Source organism: Fusarium proliferatum (assembly GCF_900067095.1).
Source record: "Fusarium proliferatum ET1 genome assembly, contig: FPRO_scaffold006, whole genome shotgun sequence".
NCBI lineage: Eukaryota > Fungi > Ascomycota > Sordariomycetes > Hypocreales > Nectriaceae > Fusarium > Fusarium proliferatum.
Genome location: NW_022194795.1, coordinates 365,318 through 381,690, shown reverse-complemented (window position 1 = coordinate 381,690; position 16,373 = coordinate 365,318). Strand labels below are relative to the sequence as shown.

Genomic DNA, 16,373 nt, shown 5'->3' with positions numbered 1-16,373 from the left:
TCTACTGGATGGCGAGCTCAATACCGCTGAGTAAGCCCCCGAAACCCGAAGGTCGGCGCTGAAGCTGGGGCCACGTGATGCCATAAGCGTCATAGCTAGCTCTCATAGCTGCTCTGCCTTCACTCATGATGGCTTGGTTTACATCCATTTCAAGCCTTGTTTAACCAGACATGATCGGAGTTGATTCTTGCCAGTAACTTTTTGCTTTACTTATTTAACCATCCGGCGCACTTGCTACACAAATAATTAAGACGTGTTTGTTTTTTAGTACATGACAAATATTCACGGCGCCTCAAGGGAGTTGAAATCAAGACGAGACAGCTTTAACCTTAACAACACGTCGCAACTTTATCTTGCTCACAATCGCTCACTCACCCACTATTTTCAACTTTTCCATAATCTAAGTCAAGAGCTTATTATCTTCAACATAATTCGCCATGTTTTATGAGGGAACCCTTCAGGAAGGTATCTCGACAGCCGTCGGTCAGCAGAAACTTGTTCTATGTTTCGTGACAGGTAATGTTTTGTCATCACTCTGACCCACGCAATAACTCACATGCCTTTTAGATGAAAGCGACGAGAGCACACAATGGGAAAGTGAGTTTCTGGTCGATGATACGGTAGGGTCACGGAAATTTACAGATCATATGTGATGGGGCTAATTACGGTGTAGTTGAGCGACTTACTCAAGGAGCATTCTATTGCGCTCCGTCTTAAAGCTGGGTCCGAGGAAGCCGGATACCTAGCTCAGATCTTCCCTCTACCACGGACTCCGACTGTTGTCATCATTAAGAATGGAGAACTAAAGGAGTACATCACACCGGGGACCAGCAAAGAGGATTTCTTGCGGAGAGTTCAAACTGCTTTTGACTCTACTGCTGCACCTCCAGCTCCAGCTCCAGCTACAACCCAACCAACCTCGGCACCAGAGCAGCCCAGCCCACCACAGCCCCAGGCAGAGACACCCGTACCTTCAGAACAGCAGAGCACTCCCCCAACAGCGGCTCCTTCAACGTCAGAGAATGTTCGTCGGATACTAGCTGAAAGGGCTGCCAGGCTGCAAGCCCAAAAGGAGGAGAATGAGCGCAAGGTGAAGGAGGAACGCGCAAGGACGAAAGAGAAAGCCAAAGCTGAGGCCGAAGCTGGTATGGACACGGACAACGCCCGGGCTCACAAGCAAGCTGAGGCAGTAAGGAAGAAGAAACAGAAAGACCAAGAGGAGAAGGCGCGGATTCTCAAGCGTATCGAAGATGACAAGGCAGAGCGACGGTTGCGTGCCGAGCAGCGTGAGAAGCAGAAACTTGATAACCTCAAGGGTGGCGACGTCGCAGCATCATTAGTGAACGCACCAGAAACAAAGCTGTCAAGCTCCTCCAAGTCTGGCGCGATAACGGCTCTTCAAGTCCGTTTGTTTGATGGTTCAACACTGAGGAATCGCTTCAAGACGACTGCGCACCTAAAAGAGGTCCGACAATGGGTGGATGAAAATAGAGGCGATGGTTCGCAGCCATACACGTTCAAGCAGGTTCTCACACCTCTACCGAATAAGAACATTGACGAGACTGAGGAGGATAAGCCGTTGGGAGATCTTGGCCTTTTTCCGTCTTCGACATTGGTGCTTATTCCCGTCAAGAAGTTTACAACCGCCTACGATGAATCACAGGGCATCGTTTCGAGAGTTATTGGATTTATTCTCAGCATTTTCACATGGATATTCAGTCTTTTTGGAGGTGGCGATGATCGCACTGGGCACCGAGGGCCTACGAACGATGCGCCGGCCAGTTCCCAAGAGCGTGTTCAGTCATTCCAGAATCGCAGAGATCAACAGTTGTACAATGGAAATTCGGTAAGCCTCGGTATCCCACCCTGTATCATGAACTTGCTAACACGACAAAGCTGAACTTTGAGCCACGGCCAGAAGAGGAAGAGAAAGATGAATGAAGGGGTATCCCAATTTGAGTGGGAGTAATGTCTTTTTTTGCTGTATTATACAATTGACAGTGCTGAGATGTAACAGTAATGTTTCCCCGCCGTATTCCTATATGCATGCACGCTGTCAGGAGATATATATCCCCGATGTTGTTTCCTTTCCCATAGTGATATCAAGTCCCTTTTGTTCTCTTTTCAACTTCTAATCCGTCCATGCTTACTGACCAGCGGCGGCCTGGCAAGCCTTGAGTTGCTCAAGATACCAGTTGCAGATCTGCATGTTTCCGTTGTTCTCATCCATGCACTTTGTGAAGTTCTGGGCGACGCCGGCGCAGTTGTTCTGGTTCCAGGACTGCTCTTGGGGAGCGGCCTGGGCCTGGACGGGGGCAGCAGCCTCGGAGGAACCGCCGGAGAAGAGACCGCCGATGGCGTGGCCTACTGAGGAACCGATAGCGACACCGCTGAGAACAAGTTAGCTACACGTGTTCGAAGTATGAGCTCTACAGGTGCTTTTTGAGTCCATTGCTCCACCCGGAACTTGGAACTCCGAAGAAATTAATTGTTATGGATTCGCAAGGGAATGCTTACGCAGCAGTGCTGGCCATCTGACCGAACAGTCCAGGGCCCTGAGAACCGGCAGCCTGAGGAGGCATGGCCTGGGCAGGAGGGTGAGCGGCGGCGGGAGGAGCAGCGTGGGTGGCAGCGGGGCGAACCTGCTGAGGAGCAGGCTTGGGAGCAGCAGCGGTAGGGCGCGAAGGAGCGCGGCCGACGGATCGTTGACGAGGCATTATGGTTGTTGTGTTGTGGAGGGTTTGGTGGGAGATTTGGTGATGCGATGCTAAGTGTTGAAGAACAAAGTTCAGGATGTTGAGTTATGAGGAGAAAGATCGGAAAGAAAGAATACCGGAGGCACGGATTTCGGAGGCGCATATCAAAACAGCCAATCATGAGGGGCAAATTTCAACGAGGGATGGGGAAGATTGGCCAGTAGGGGCCTCGGTAGAGGCATTCCCCCAAACGCCAGGGGTCCAGAGCACTCCAGGACCTTCCGTTGCCAGCCGCTGAGCAACTTTTTAGTGGGCACCTCCATTAATCGAGTCATGAGGTTAGTGAAAGCTACGATTGATTACGACCGCTTCTAACGACGGAGATATCGGGCATTTCACTATCGGATATAAGTCTTGTTCCAATGCGAATGAAACAAACGGTGAGTAAAGCAGTCTCGCAAATTCATTCTAGACGGTAACGCTAGAGCGGTCTGTTCTACTATGTCAAAGCCCTGTACTCCATTTTCGTTATACATCTCATAAGCGCATCGTTTACGGTGTGCATCTGCCCATGTATCGGGGATACAAGCAAGCTTCTCGCACAGTCCAGAGCTTGAGGAGCCACGCCAGGAATCTAAACAGTTGTCAGTATATATCAAATCATAGAAGTACCAGATAACGTACCGCTCAGCTCCCAAACCGTATCCACCGTGGGGAGTAGACCCGTACTTGCGTTGGTCAGTGTACCAGAAGTATCCTGTGGGATCAATGCCCTCTCGCTTGTAACCGGCCATGAGCTCCTCATAGTCCCAAATTCTCATGCTGCCACCGACAATCTCGCCAACTCCAGGCATCAGAACATCGACGGACTCGGTCACGCGGGGGTCGTCCTTAGCCCTTGACATGTAGAAGGACTTGATCTCGACGGGGAAGTGAGTGAGGAAGATGGGGCGGTTGATCTCGTCGGTCATCTTGCGCTCAGCAGCCTCGGCACTGGTCTCCAGTCAGTTTGTGTGCATTTAGAACTCTCGAAACACTTACATATCGTCGCCAAAGGTGTGGTCGTTGCCATCCTCGTTCTTGATACCACGCTCTCGCAGCCAATCAATGGCATCAGAGTATCGCATGCGCAAGAATGGCCGAGAAGGCTTCTCGAAGTCAGGGTTGTACTTCTTGATAGCCTCAGCGGCAACAGGGTTCTCGAGGGTCAGGTCGATGACACGGCAGATGACGTGCTCAAGATGGTCCAGGAGGTTGTCGAAGGTAATAAAATCCAGTTCAGCCTCGACGTGGGAGTACTCAGAAAGCTGGATTCAAGTTAGATGGGGTCGTTCGAAGACCGTATCTGGCTATTTGCCATATAGGGGTACTTACATGGCGACGGGTAAGAGACTTCTCAGCACGGAAAGACTTCTCAATGCAGTAGCAATCACCAAGGACAGGTAGGACAGTCTCGAGGTAAAGCTGACTGGATTGAGTCAAGTATGAAGTCTCGCCATAGTAGTCGAACTTGAAAAGAGTAGAACCGCCCTCGACTTGAGTCTGCACAAGAGCAGGAGGGCTGACCTTCTTGACATCCAACTCCTTGTAAACGGTGTGGAAAGCATCCTCAACGATGTCGCGAACGAACATGACGGCGGCGGGCTTCTCGTGGCGGAGGGTAAGGTGGCGGAGGTTCATGAGGGTGTTGGTGTCACCGTCAACGGGAACCAGGTTGGTGAAGGCCTCATCACCACCAGGGGCCTTGGCGATGACCCTGAAGTAGTCGGCGCGAAGTTCTCGGTCGAGAGGGGCGTGAGCGCCGGCGGGAACCTCCCAAAGCTCACCAATAATCTCGAGGGAGGTCTCTCGTGAAAGAGTAAGGGCATCGTAGGTCTTGGAGAGGTCTCCAGAAAGGAGACATTGCATGTAGTTGAGACCGCGGCGCAGAGTCACAAAGATAAGGCCACCCTGCTTAGCGACACGGTTGACACGGCCCTGAACGGAGACGCGCTTGACTCCCTCAGTGGGCTCATCCTTGCTCTTTCGGAGTGTACCAATCTTCGACGGGTCGGTCTCTTGGAGGTTGATCGCAACAGGCTCGGGAAGTGAAGGGTCGTTAGTGATCTTCAGCTTCTTGGCCTCCTCGAGAACAGCCAAACGAGCGGCCTCGTCTTGAGCATCCTTCTCAGCTCGCTTAGCAGCAGCATCAGCCTTCTTCTTCTGCTGAGCAGCGTAGGCGACGGCCTTCTTCAGTGCTGACTTGGCAGCAGGCTTGTAACCCTCCTCATCGTCCTTCTTCTTAACCTGGTACTCGGACTCGGCTCCGTGGCGGTAGTAGGCTTCAAGAAGAGTCTTGAAGGGGGCGGCCTCAGTGCCCTGAACCTCAGGGAGATCGCTTCCGGCTTCTTCGTCGACGTAGATGACCGCCATTTTGTGCTGTGCTTTGTTTTCTGCTTCAATCAATGCGGAAACAGAAATCACGGCCTTGGGTAGGAACTTGGAGGGGTTGTGGGTGCCCCGCGATTGCTCCCCTTGACTCACGTCCGATAATGGTGGGGTGAAAAATTGTTAGTCACCTCTCTGGCTTATCTTTCCACGTATTACGGCGATAAGAGCTCAACTTTAACATAAATCTAATGCGATGCCGGATGACAACAATGAGGGATCAGGTCTGAGACGGATTCTTATACCCCAGCAGCTGCTAACTAAGGTTACTAATTGAGTCATGATAAAAGCATATTATTCTGATTTTAATTAGGAGACTTATCTTTATAGAGGTTATATGTATATTGCCTTTAGAAACCTAAAGTTAATTGGTATTTTTCAGTGTGTTGGCTTGATATGTCTCGTTGAGATGTCATAAGCTTTAACTATCAATCAATGCCGGATGACAAGGGAGGTACTATCCAGTAAGGAGCTCTTTGTGATTTGACGCCTTATCTCAAATTTACAAGCATATGCCAATTGAAACACAAGTCCGTGCTCCCTTTAGATGTAAAGTTCACTGTATTCCGCAAGAAAGCAAATTTCGGAAGCAAGCTGCGTTTCAGAAGAGTCCGGTGTCTAAGTGTATTTGTCTCGTCACTATCTCCCTGAGTCAAAAAGTCAAACCCAAATTCCCAAACGCCATGCCCAGTGAATTCAACTTTTCAAGGGGGCCATATAGGTCCCCAGCCATCTATTTGCCTGACACAAGCTGGGTATCAATGTAAGCCTCCTCCTGAAGCTCCATGCTCTGAATTCGACCATCATCAGCTGGCGCCAGACTTCTGTGCGTTTTCCAACCACTTGGCCCACTAGCATAATAATGTTGCTTTGCAATTCAGTTCTTCGACTTGTTCTTCTTGTTCTTCTTCTGCTTCTTCTTGTTCTTATCTTTTCCATCAGCAGAAGAGCTGGGCTGAGATGGAACGGGCGACTCCTCTGCTGGGCGCTTTCGGTTCTCGACAGACTTGAGCAATGCCTTGGCACGTTCCTCTGCAATCTTCTCGGCAAGCTTGCTGCTGATTGTTTTGTTGTCGCCCTGTAAATTGTCAGTCTTGGATCTGTCATGGCTTCGCCGCTACATACCAGGTCCGCCTTGAGGATACGCGCGGTAGCCTCTTGGTTAATAGTCAGGGTACGCGTCTCAGGCTCCGCGGGAGACTCGATGTTCTTGATCTTTCCAAAATATTGCTGAATTCGCTTGAGTTCAGTAAGAACGGCTTGTGTTTGAGCCTCATTGCCCTCATTTAATTTCAGTGATGCTATCGCGAATGTTAGTATTGATCATGTGGCGTCGTATCAGGCGCAAGAGAGCTCACAAAACATTAGGGATTCGATCGCGTAAGCTGTAAGTGAGAACAGTTTCGCCTTGTCTAATAGGGGCAACTGAGAGGCCATGCCTTCGAGGTTGCCCAACAAAGGCTGCAGCTTTTCTTCGAGATCATCGAGCTGGTTGTCCAGCCGATCGAGCTCCGGTGTGATGTCCTTGACGTCTGTCATGTTGGTTTTTGTGAATAGGGATGTTGAGAGGCGCAATGTTGCGATGTTCACGTCGTCGCATGAAGGACTTCGCACAGGAGCAGAAACTTGTCAACCATGAGACCCAATCAGGCTTAGTGGCTTTTGCATTCATGAAGCGAAGTAATGTAACTAAAGGGTATCGCGGGCAGAGAACTTCCTCAAGCTGAAAACAAAAGAATGCCATGTATTGTGGATTCCTTTCAGTGAGCTCCGCATGCCAATTCTGTTACTTGCATTTCCTTTTCATGCTGTGTAGCCTTCAACATCACTATTTCCAGCATCAGACGATATCGGAGCCGAGCACTCATTGGCCAATTGTTGATGCTTCTGAGGCCCACTATTGATCATCGAAAACTTAGGCTCTTGTTACTCTAATTGGCCCTGGTCTATGTCGAACCAGAGGTGAAAGCGGACTCGCCTCTGTCATTCTTCAGCGCATCACCCATTTAGCATCGACATCACCAGCTCTAACGCAACTCAACGTCTTCACGAACTGACGAGATAACAAACCGACCTATTATTAATCAGACTTACCAAAAACCGAGTCCTGAAGGCTAGCCTCCATCCCCTCTCGCTCGAGTCTGGATGCGCGCGTGCACATATTAAATCTCGATCTTTCGGCTTCCGACCACCTTTTCTCTCCACGACGACTCGATCACAAACTTCAAGCTGGAAATTATAATGCAGACGCGGCCGACCATTCAAATAGCGAGAGAATCAACCCGATGGCTCCAAAGTAGCCCCAGTTTCGGCTATACACGACTCTTTGCTTCGGCAGTGCCTCCGACAGAACAGAAGAAACCAGAGGCCGTACCCCCAGAACTCGGCAGTACGCCATCACGGCCATGGAAAAGCTCTAGTACCCGAGCCGGATCTATCACACCTACATCAACAATCCCTTCGTCACAATTCTACGTCCCCTCGGTTGTCATTCCAGCTGAAGCAGCGAAATCTGGACCAGTACATAAGATTCATATCCTGGGCGAAGATGTCAGGTCGAGATTCATCGCCCACGCTCTATGTAGCGTTTATGATTCCGTCGAGACAGTGCCATTCCGCGAGATGCCCAAGTCAAGATATCGAAATATCGAAAAGGTCCAACCTGAACGAACAAGGAAGAATGCATATGTCGAGAAGAATGCAGCCATGCTCGAGAGCGATGCTGTACCTCAACCTGACCGCTCGCATATCGATGAGTTGATAGTTACCGGCCGTGGCTTTGAGGCTGTTAAGGCGATTGCTTCAGTCAAAGATCGGATCGACGATAAAACATCGATTTGCCTTCTTAACGACGGCATGGGAGTGCTCGAGCAAGTCCGCGAACAACTCTTTAACGGAACCCAACCCGAGCCCAACTTTTACCTGGGCCATATGTCCCATGCGCTCGCTTTCAACCGGAACAGGGAATCTGTTAAGGAGTTGAGGAGTGGGCGAACAGTCTTCACCAAAGCCGATCCGGTACTGAATGCGGAGAAGGAGCTCTACATACCTGTTGAGCAGCAGCCTAGTATGATGCATTCGCTGAGAAGGGTCAAAGAGCTCAACACAACCTTTAGTAATTACGAGCACTGGCTAAGATTCAAACTACCCTCCGTTATGTTCACGGCTGCTGTTGAGCCCGTCTGTGTGCTCCTTGACCTTTCATACCAAGGTCTACTAGAAAATGGAAATGCTCAAAGGATGATGAACAAGCTTCTAGGGGAAATGGCTATAGTGACGGAGAACATGCCTGAGGTCCAAAACTCACCCGACCTCATAAAGTTCCTCCGCGGAGAAGGCCTCAAAAAGTTCTGCTACCGTCGCATCACAGGCAAGAGCAAAGCCCCCAGTGATCTGCTGACACGCATCAGCAAGGGTCTGCAAACAGACATCAACTATCAGAATGGATACTTCTTGAAGCGGGCGAGGATTCTCGGCATAGACACACCAACAAATCAACTGATGGTTCAGATGATTAAGGCCCGACGTATTGAACAAAATAAAAGGTTAAGGTCTTTCATACCCATCCAGGAGGCATCACCAAACGATGTTAGGAAGAAGTTTCAGCAGCACGTGTTTAAAAATGACTTTTTATAGGATAGTATTAACGAATTGCATCATTAGCACTTGGGGCATCTATATATGGTTGGAGATTTCACAATAGCACTTGAATTGCTCATACTAAATACACTCAACAACCCTTTGTCAGTTAACAGAATAATGGACACTAAATCAATAGTATCATGATGTTTAATGTGCTGCTTAGTTTTGCTTACGTAACACAATGCCCCTCCAACGATGTGCAAAGCAACCCCGCGGCGTCAGGCTGATCTCGCGACTCACCAAAACGTTGAACATTGTCACGTATCAAAATCATGGACGACGCAGAGTTAGAACAGGTTGCTCACTCTTGCGGTATCATCGAGAACTCATCACTGATGCTCTTCGCAGTTACGAAAAGCTCGCCTGGAGCAGCTGAAGGCTGAAGCTGGTGGCAGTGGAGGCGGTCCTTCTAGCCAGGAACAACAGCAGCAGCGCCAGTCAGTTGTCTCGATCCATACCGCGCGACACTGTCTTACTGACCTTGAATAGACAGCAGCAAAATGACGCTCGTCAACACATCCTCAACCAGATCCTCCACCCCGAAGCCGCCGATCGCCTAGGCCGAATCCGACTTGTGAAGGAGGAGCGAGCCGCCGACATCGAGAACCGACTTATCACACTTGCGCAAACCGGTCAACTTCGACAGAAGGTCACTGAAGCACAACTCAAGGAGCTTCTTAATGCTATGTCGGAGAGCAAGGAGGAGGAGAAGATTGTTGTGAGCAGACGCAAGGCGTGGGACGATGATGACGATTTGGACCTGTAAGAGGTGCTTGTGATACCATTGAATTGAGAATCAGAGCGAGGAAAGAAGGCGAATTCGTGGGCGGGACCTGCTTTTCTGTCTCGAGTGAAAGGAAACAAAATGACTGTGATGGCTCAAGGTGCAGAATATGGGAACTCTTCCTCAGACGTTGAGGGCAAAATTTGGGGTTTCTACTCGTATGATTCGATGATGTGCATGATTCAATTGACTTGACAGATCAGGAATCTTGGAACAGTAATTTTGACCTCAATAACAACGCTAATTGGCAATTCTAAATTTGACATTTGATACAGTAGAGTACAGGTATTGCAAGAGAAGCCAGACGGGAGAGAACAGGCAGAAAATTATAGCCCCTGCTCTCTCAGCTCTTTAAGTCTCTTCTTCTCCTCCCTCTCCCTCTTTCGGATGTCTCTCATATCGGGCGGTTGCTCAATGCCCAGCTCTTTTCTCAAGTCACTAACATCATCTTCAAGTCTCTCTTCCCAGAATACATTGATGACCTCTTTGCTCCGTGCCCCGTTCTTCAGGGCCCAAGGTAGGTATATCGAGGCGAATCGCTGCCTCTCGCTTCTCTTCATGGTAGCAGCCGCAAAGACACTCAAGCCAGTCATGGGAAGCAACGTATTCGCAAACTCAAAAGCCTTGAGGGCAACCTCACCCTCGCGCACGATAGGCAGACCAGTCAGAGCGTGGTAGAAGTCATGACACTCGCGGTATCGCTGCATGACATATGCGCACTCTTCGTCGTCGATGTACCGCACCGTAGCTCGAGTATCGGGGGACACACCTTCGCGATCGAGCCAGCCTACGTAGGCGCGGCCAACGGAGTTTTCGGGCAGTGCGCGCAGAGCTTCTAGGGAGAGGGTTTTGGAGGAAATTCGAGGTCGAGCTCGGAGGATACGACGGCCGGTTGGATCGGCGAGCATGGCGTCGCGGAGGCGATAGATAAAGTAGGGTGTAGCAGTGGCTTCGCCGGTAGCAGCGATGAGGTCTGAGAGCGATCAGCTAGAGGAACAGAGGGTTCCTGCAGGAATTTATTTCGCATACCATGGCGATAGGGATCGAAAAAGGACATGACGCTGGCACCAATGGCCAGCCCAGCCCGTTCAACTCTCGTTAGAGGAACATGGCCTGGGTAGTTTGGCGGGGGGCGGTTCAAGCTTGTGAAGCTCCTCGGTGACGAAGAAGAGCAGGATGCACAAGATGTTGCCCGTATCAATGTACTAACATTCCGGGCAGATCCAATTGACCTTATTTTAGGAAGTGCGCTCTCCATTTGGGCTCGTTATCTGAGGATGATGATAGTGGTTCGATGTTTAAGCTTTGGCGATGATCTAACGGGCTAGGCCATGACTCAGCTTCAAGGCATTACCGAGAGACCAGAACGAATCAGGGCTGAAGTCTCTTTGGTGGAACTGTATATCCAATTTGATTTAGTTCAACGGGAATAATTAAGTTTGTGTAAGTCTTATTGGTATCTCGACAAGTCGACGGAAATAATGAATGAACACCCAGCCTTGTAATATACGATGTTGGGTGATATGCTGGCTCTGCACTGTAGCCAGGTTCAATCACAACCCTAGCTATAAACAAAAAGAAGATAATTGGAGCAATGAGATTTTCATATTGATCGTGTACTTGAAATGAGATTCACGAGGGCTTTTGTACTAGAACTAACTACCTTATCCAGTCCGAGTCGCACTGCTGATGAATTGAATCACTCTATACTCCTTGTCCTTTTCATAGTCCACATCCTCCTCGCACTCCGACCACTCCTCATGCTCTTCCAACTCCCTGCACTCCTCGACTTCCTCGACTTCCTCATCTTTCTCCTCGCCCTCGCCCTCGTCTTCTTCTTCTTCATCCTCGTCCTCATCCTCGCCCTCATTCTCATCCTCGCCCTCATTCTCATCCTCATTCTCATCCTCATTCTCATCCTCATTCTCATCCTCATCCTCATCCTCATCCTCATCCTCGTCCTCGTTCACCTCATCTTCCATCTCGTGATCATCCCCCTTTGCCATCTTGCTTCTCCGCACCCATATACCTTTCTTCCGGACTTGCCAGGCCCCAAGGTTATCAGCTTCCTTCACTGCATAACCTTGAGCGCCTGGCCCCCGTAGCAACTTCATGTATATATTTTTCAAGCTCCGCGGGAGTGGTTCATACATGAGCATGTCGCAAACTAGCTCTTCTGTCTCTCTGGCTCTATCCAAGTCACACGAGCAGCCCGTCATCTCTGCTTCAATGGTGAGAGTCTCCAAGGATGGAGGAAGTTTGTCGTGTATAGTTATGTACCTCTTATTCTCATTATCTATAGGCCCAACAAAGTTGAGCCTACCGATGGATAGGTGTCTCAGAACTTCCAGTTTTCTGAGACTTCCTATGTAGTTCTTCCAATCAGCGACGTGAGGATCCCACATTGTTTTCGTGATTGAAAGATCGATCAGGTTTCGCCCATGGGCTCTGAGAACGTCGCCAAACTCCTCAAGATTATGGCTAGCATCTTTCACGTCTCCGTAGCCTACGAGGCCCATATTGAGTTGGGTAAGGCTTGTGCATTTCTCCATGATGGATTGGAGGGCCATGGGCTGTAGGATGCATTTTTCAAGGTCGAGCCTAGTCAGGTTACTGGGAGCCTTGCTCCAGCCCAACTTCGAACAAGTATATTGCAATAATGCAAAGCCGTCAAATCTCAGGGCCTTGATGCTTGGGTGGTTGAAGAGACCGCTGACTGTTTTACACCGTATTGGGGAGCCCAGTTTGTCATCATAGGATCTCAGAGTTACCGACTCGAGATGGCGGAAAAGGAGGATATTCGGGATACCTTTATACACCTGTCCTCCTTCGTTGGGCTCAAACCCAGCATAACCTTTGTCTTGGTCACCTTCAAATGCGTCAGTCAAAAGAAACGGCGTAGATTTGAGGTCGGTAATCCAGAGCTCGAGATGTCTCAGCTCTGGCATGAGAAGCATGAGAAGCACTTTCAAACTTCTGTATGGCCGTTTGAATATCCTGAATTTCAACTCCTGCTGTATGACAGTCCTGAGACCTTGGGGGATTCTATCACGGTCAGGTGATGAGGACAGCTTTTTGAAATGCTTGGTCATCCAGTCGAGGAAGTATGGATGCGCCATGGGATCGTATCTCTGGGAGCAGAACGTCCTCACGGTGAGACCCCACTCAGGATCCTGTTGCAGGCGTCTTGCAAGTTGCATCCATTTCTCGTCAGGGTCCTCTTCGAGGACAAACATGCTTCGAAAGAGATGGAACTCTGCAATCACACGCAATCGTTTGCAAACGCGGCTCAGAGACAAGAGTGCCTCGTAGGAGGACTTGGTATCCCATCCGCCTTTCCAATCTTTGCACTCGATAGTGGTGCAAATGTGAAGCAAAATCTCGTTGGGCACACACAGGAGCATGATGATAGTGATTGAGATGGCAATTGGGGTATAATTGAATGAAGGCAGAGAAGATGAGAGGGGATGAAATGTCGATGGGGTTGGGATCGGGGCTGATCAGGCTGGCAGGTTGTGCTTAAGTACAAAAGGTACTTTTGTGAGGTACTTATGCTGTGTAACCCACGATATGTAGGGTATCATCACGAGTAACATGATATGCACGAGCAAGACTGTGGCTTGAATCAAGACCATTGTCGTAGTCTGGAATGATACCTTGCAGGTTGCCAATGAAAACCGTTTCTGCTCCGTCTCAAGTTGTCTCTTCTCTCAGCTGAAATAACTCAGTATATTCACGCCGGGTACTCGTGTGTGGGTGATGTAATATATCTGTCATACAACAGTCTGTTTGCTTTTCCTCAAATTGATCATCTCTTCCCAAGCCATAATTTCGTTATCTCATTAGGTCCGTAGGTGCGTAGGTAGGGAGGGTGAACCAATATCAATCTTGTTATCCTATTCTCCGCGTACTAGCTCAAGCCTCCCAGAATAAGGCTCTCCCGCAAACGAGCGCCGTAGTCGTGCCTCGTTCTTGACACTCCAGCCCTCAACTTTAGTGAAGTTAGTGATCCTGTCATTCTCGCCGTCAATATAAAAACCGTATACAACTTCCTGTAGTTTGGGTAATTGGTTGTTGTAAAGGAAGCGAATCACTCGGTCGTCGTTGGCAGCAGACATTGTTGCCAGAGTGTCACAATTTACCACCCTACACACATCAACGAAATCCATCTCAAGCGTCTCAACGGATTCAGGCAAGACCTCCGATAGCGGGACTGCGTCCATCAATGTACCTGCAAGTACAAATATTGGAGCTGAAAGATGTCGGAGGCGCTTAAGCCCCTGTAGAGAGCCAATCCTGCTTTGTGCGTACTCTTCGCAATCGTAAAATCTCAGCCTGAGGCTGACAAGGGCCTGTCCAAACTCTCTGAGAATTCTTCCAAAGTCGTATAGGTTCACCGTCAAATCCTCTTCATTGACGTCGTAGCAATCTGTAAGATCCAGGTCCAAGTACTGTAAGGCCTTGCACCGAGAAAGACTGTAGTGTAGGAAGGCGGGCCTGATCATACCACCGTCGAGTGTCAAACTCTGTAGCCCGCTCTGAAGATCTGGAACCATGGGGGGACTAATAGTGAGGTTGGGTGCAAAAGGTGACAGGAAGAGTCGCTTGATGCTGGGAAGGAGTAGTAAATGTCCCGTGCTACAAGTATCCGGGTCTTCTGATTTGGCCCGTAATGGCGACCAGTGTATTTCTTCTAGTTGACCGAGGTAGTTCGCAACTGGTTCTGGTCGATCTGCTGTTCCAGGCTGGGGAGTCTTCATACTTCCCCCTAGGATCCAGGTCAGCGCCTTGGAATGTGTCTGGGGGTCTGTCAATACGACCATCCGAAGCTTTGGCATGAGGGCCAGAAGAAAACATGTCCCAGCCTCGGTGGCAGAGTGTCTTTCTATGTCTTCCCTCAGCAAGTCTCGGAGCTGAGTAGGCTCAACCCGTTCAATGCTTGGGGGCCAAAACTCACTGTTGACCAAGGGAGCTTTCCAGTTTCCTGAGGAACTCAGATCGATCGCACGGATTTCCGACCTGAGCTCCGGGTTTAAGAGGAGCGTACGGGCAAGTAAACACATCTTTGTATTATTCTGTTGGTCGGGTAGCTTTCCGCTCGATATGGTATGATACAGATTTCGCCTGGCCAATCTGTAGAACTGATGGCTGACAAGACACAGCGATTTAAGAGTTGGAATATCAGTGTCTTTGGGGGATGGATAAAGGCCATGATCTGATCCATTATCGACATCTATGGTATCCTCGAAGTTGGAGAATACAAGGTTCCAGATCTCATTACACAAAAATGGAGGCATCTTTGTCCTAGAAGTTGCATTAGTCTTGGATATTCTCCCTTCTCCTCCTCTTCCTGAGCAAGACTTACATGTGATGAGTGGTTTTATCGCGGCGGGGTTTCGAGTCGTCGAAGATCGAGGGAGCAGAATTAACAACAACGAGAATAATAGCTCCTAAAAGCCTCTTGTAACCCCCGAGAAAGAAGCTTCTGTGAGCTTCATAACTCTTAGCGATTACCTGAAGCATGGTTTGAAAGTCAGATGCCCAAGCAATTGAAAAGCTGAAAACCAAGAGCTTATTCACCAGCGGTAAATATCGTCCTTGCCGTGCCGTAAGTGAAGCTGAGTGTTTATTATGAAGTCAAACTTTGGTAAAGACACGACATTCATGCTCGAGGGAAATCGTAAATGGCTGGGAGACAACCAGCACATTAGCTAATAAGGTCTCACCCCATGTCAGTATGAGGTAGTAGATATGGCTGACGCTCTTTGAAGCGCGCCTGTTACCGTTTAACGACACGCAAACACACACTGTCCAAGTGCATGCAAATACTAAATACTACCTAAGCCATTCAAGTTTAGGTGTTTATAAATACTTTTTCGCTTATCGTGAGCTAATCAACCTAATCGTGTTCTAACTTCATTTTGTTACTGGGTCTCATACGAACGCTTATTCTGTGGAGCATGGCAAAAGAGCCAGACACTTTTACACAGTAGACATCTATCTCCCAGAGGAACGTACAAAAGAAAGGACACCTTATCTATTTCAGTATTAGCCGTGAGTTTTATATCTCACCCTACACGCAATCAAAGATCATCGTAATACCTCCACAGCACAAGGCCAGGCTCAGTGGGGTCTGTATAGCAACGCTCCAGGCTACGAAGTCAAGATCTCTACACCAGTTGAACATAGACCTTTATGTGAATGCCGACCCAATTAACTCTCGTTGCGAGAAACTCGGAATTATTCCCACGTATGGCAAGACTCTTCCTCGGGAGTGCAAGGTCAGATCAGGGACAGTAAGACGTAAACAAACCAGTTGTAATATTACACTAGCGCACATCAAGCACTAACGGCATTTCTTCCCCAGTTGGGCTGTTCATTTTTTCATCTGTCAGTAAATAAGACTTCGTCTAAAAAGCTCCCGAGTTTTTCTTTTACGGGACCAAAGCTTGTCAACGATTTGCCAAGTGGCTAGCCTGCTCACCGCCTCTCCTTCGCAAGGTATGCGCCACAGCTATCAACTTGTGACGTTGCATACGTTATATGTTCTTCATGACTTCTAGGTCATACCTACGTTCTTCCAGTACCAAAGCAAATGGTACCCCTGAGAAAGAGAATCGCCAGTGACAAATTGCTTTGCCTGGCTGGGGAATAATGCTTATCCTCCAAAAGGGTAAAGACAGCCTTGAAGCGTCTAGTTATCCATCCTTACAAAGTACTAACTCTAAAAAGCCTTACAGTCTGTTACTAATCGCTTAGCATTCACTTTTATATCTGAAAAAGTAGCTCCGCTTAGTCGAAACAACCTTCAGTAACTGCCCGAT

General features: G+C 48.9%; 9 protein-coding genes across 9 annotated transcripts; 3 read left to right on the top strand and 6 right to left on the bottom strand.

Moving 5' to 3' along the window:
- Window positions 1-437: 437 nt before the first annotated feature.
- On the top strand, window positions 438-1,941 carry FPRO_09201 (uncharacterized protein; the record flags this gene model as incomplete). Its single annotated transcript, XM_031232568.1, has 4 exons — window positions 438-516; window positions 568-620; window positions 674-1,846; window positions 1,897-1,941. 4 exons carry the CDS (start codon window positions 438-440, stop codon window positions 1,939-1,941), a joined length of 1,350 nt encoding a protein of 449 aa, XP_031082492.1.
- A 205-nt stretch (window positions 1,942-2,146) lies between these two features.
- Window positions 2,147-2,717, bottom strand: FPRO_09200 (uncharacterized protein; the record flags this gene model as incomplete). Its single annotated transcript, XM_031232567.1, has 2 exons — window positions 2,147-2,390; window positions 2,518-2,717. 2 exons carry the CDS (start codon window positions 2,715-2,717, stop codon window positions 2,147-2,149), a joined length of 444 nt encoding a protein of 147 aa, XP_031082491.1.
- A 531-nt stretch (window positions 2,718-3,248) lies between these two features.
- Window positions 3,249-5,108, bottom strand: FPRO_09199 (putative asparaginyl-tRNA-synthetase; the record flags this gene model as incomplete). Its single annotated transcript, XM_031232566.1, has 4 exons — window positions 3,249-3,330; window positions 3,381-3,689; window positions 3,738-4,003; window positions 4,071-5,108. 4 exons carry the CDS (start codon window positions 5,106-5,108, stop codon window positions 3,249-3,251), a joined length of 1,695 nt encoding a protein of 564 aa, XP_031082490.1.
- An 892-nt stretch (window positions 5,109-6,000) lies between these two features.
- FPRO_09198 (uncharacterized protein) lies at window positions 6,001-6,662 on the bottom strand (the record flags this gene model as incomplete). The annotated part of the gene is made up of 3 exons (XM_031232565.1): window positions 6,001-6,201; window positions 6,249-6,424; window positions 6,482-6,662. 3 exons carry the CDS (start codon window positions 6,660-6,662, stop codon window positions 6,001-6,003), a joined length of 558 nt encoding a protein of 185 aa, XP_031082489.1.
- A 702-nt stretch (window positions 6,663-7,364) lies between these two features.
- FPRO_09197 (uncharacterized protein) lies at window positions 7,365-8,759 on the top strand (the record flags this gene model as incomplete). Its single annotated transcript, XM_031232564.1, has 1 exon — window positions 7,365-8,759. One exon carries the CDS (start codon window positions 7,365-7,367, stop codon window positions 8,757-8,759), a length of 1,395 nt encoding a protein of 464 aa, XP_031082488.1.
- A 278-nt stretch (window positions 8,760-9,037) lies between these two features.
- Window positions 9,038-9,531, top strand: FPRO_09196 (putative programed cell death protein; the record flags this gene model as incomplete). Its single annotated transcript, XM_031232563.1, has 3 exons — window positions 9,038-9,061; window positions 9,114-9,202; window positions 9,255-9,531. 3 exons carry the CDS (start codon window positions 9,038-9,040, stop codon window positions 9,529-9,531), a joined length of 390 nt encoding a protein of 129 aa, XP_031082487.1.
- A 344-nt stretch (window positions 9,532-9,875) lies between these two features.
- On the bottom strand, window positions 9,876-10,606 carry FPRO_09195 (putative COQ4 protein, responsible for restoring ubiquinone biosynthesis; the record flags this gene model as incomplete). Its single annotated transcript, XM_031232562.1, has 2 exons — window positions 9,876-10,522; window positions 10,579-10,606. 2 exons carry the CDS (start codon window positions 10,604-10,606, stop codon window positions 9,876-9,878), a joined length of 675 nt encoding a protein of 224 aa, XP_031082486.1.
- A 607-nt stretch (window positions 10,607-11,213) lies between these two features.
- Window positions 11,214-12,953, bottom strand: FPRO_09194 (uncharacterized protein; the record flags this gene model as incomplete). The annotated part of the gene is made up of 1 exon (XM_031232560.1): window positions 11,214-12,953. One exon carries the CDS (start codon window positions 12,951-12,953, stop codon window positions 11,214-11,216), a length of 1,740 nt encoding a protein of 579 aa, XP_031082485.1.
- Window positions 12,954-13,445: 492 nt separating this feature from the next.
- Window positions 13,446-15,072, bottom strand: FPRO_09193 (uncharacterized protein; the record flags this gene model as incomplete). The annotated part of the gene is made up of 2 exons (XM_031232559.1): window positions 13,446-14,853; window positions 14,915-15,072. 2 exons carry the CDS (start codon window positions 15,070-15,072, stop codon window positions 13,446-13,448), a joined length of 1,566 nt encoding a protein of 521 aa, XP_031082484.1.
- Between the last annotated feature and the right edge of the window lie 1,301 nt (window positions 15,073-16,373).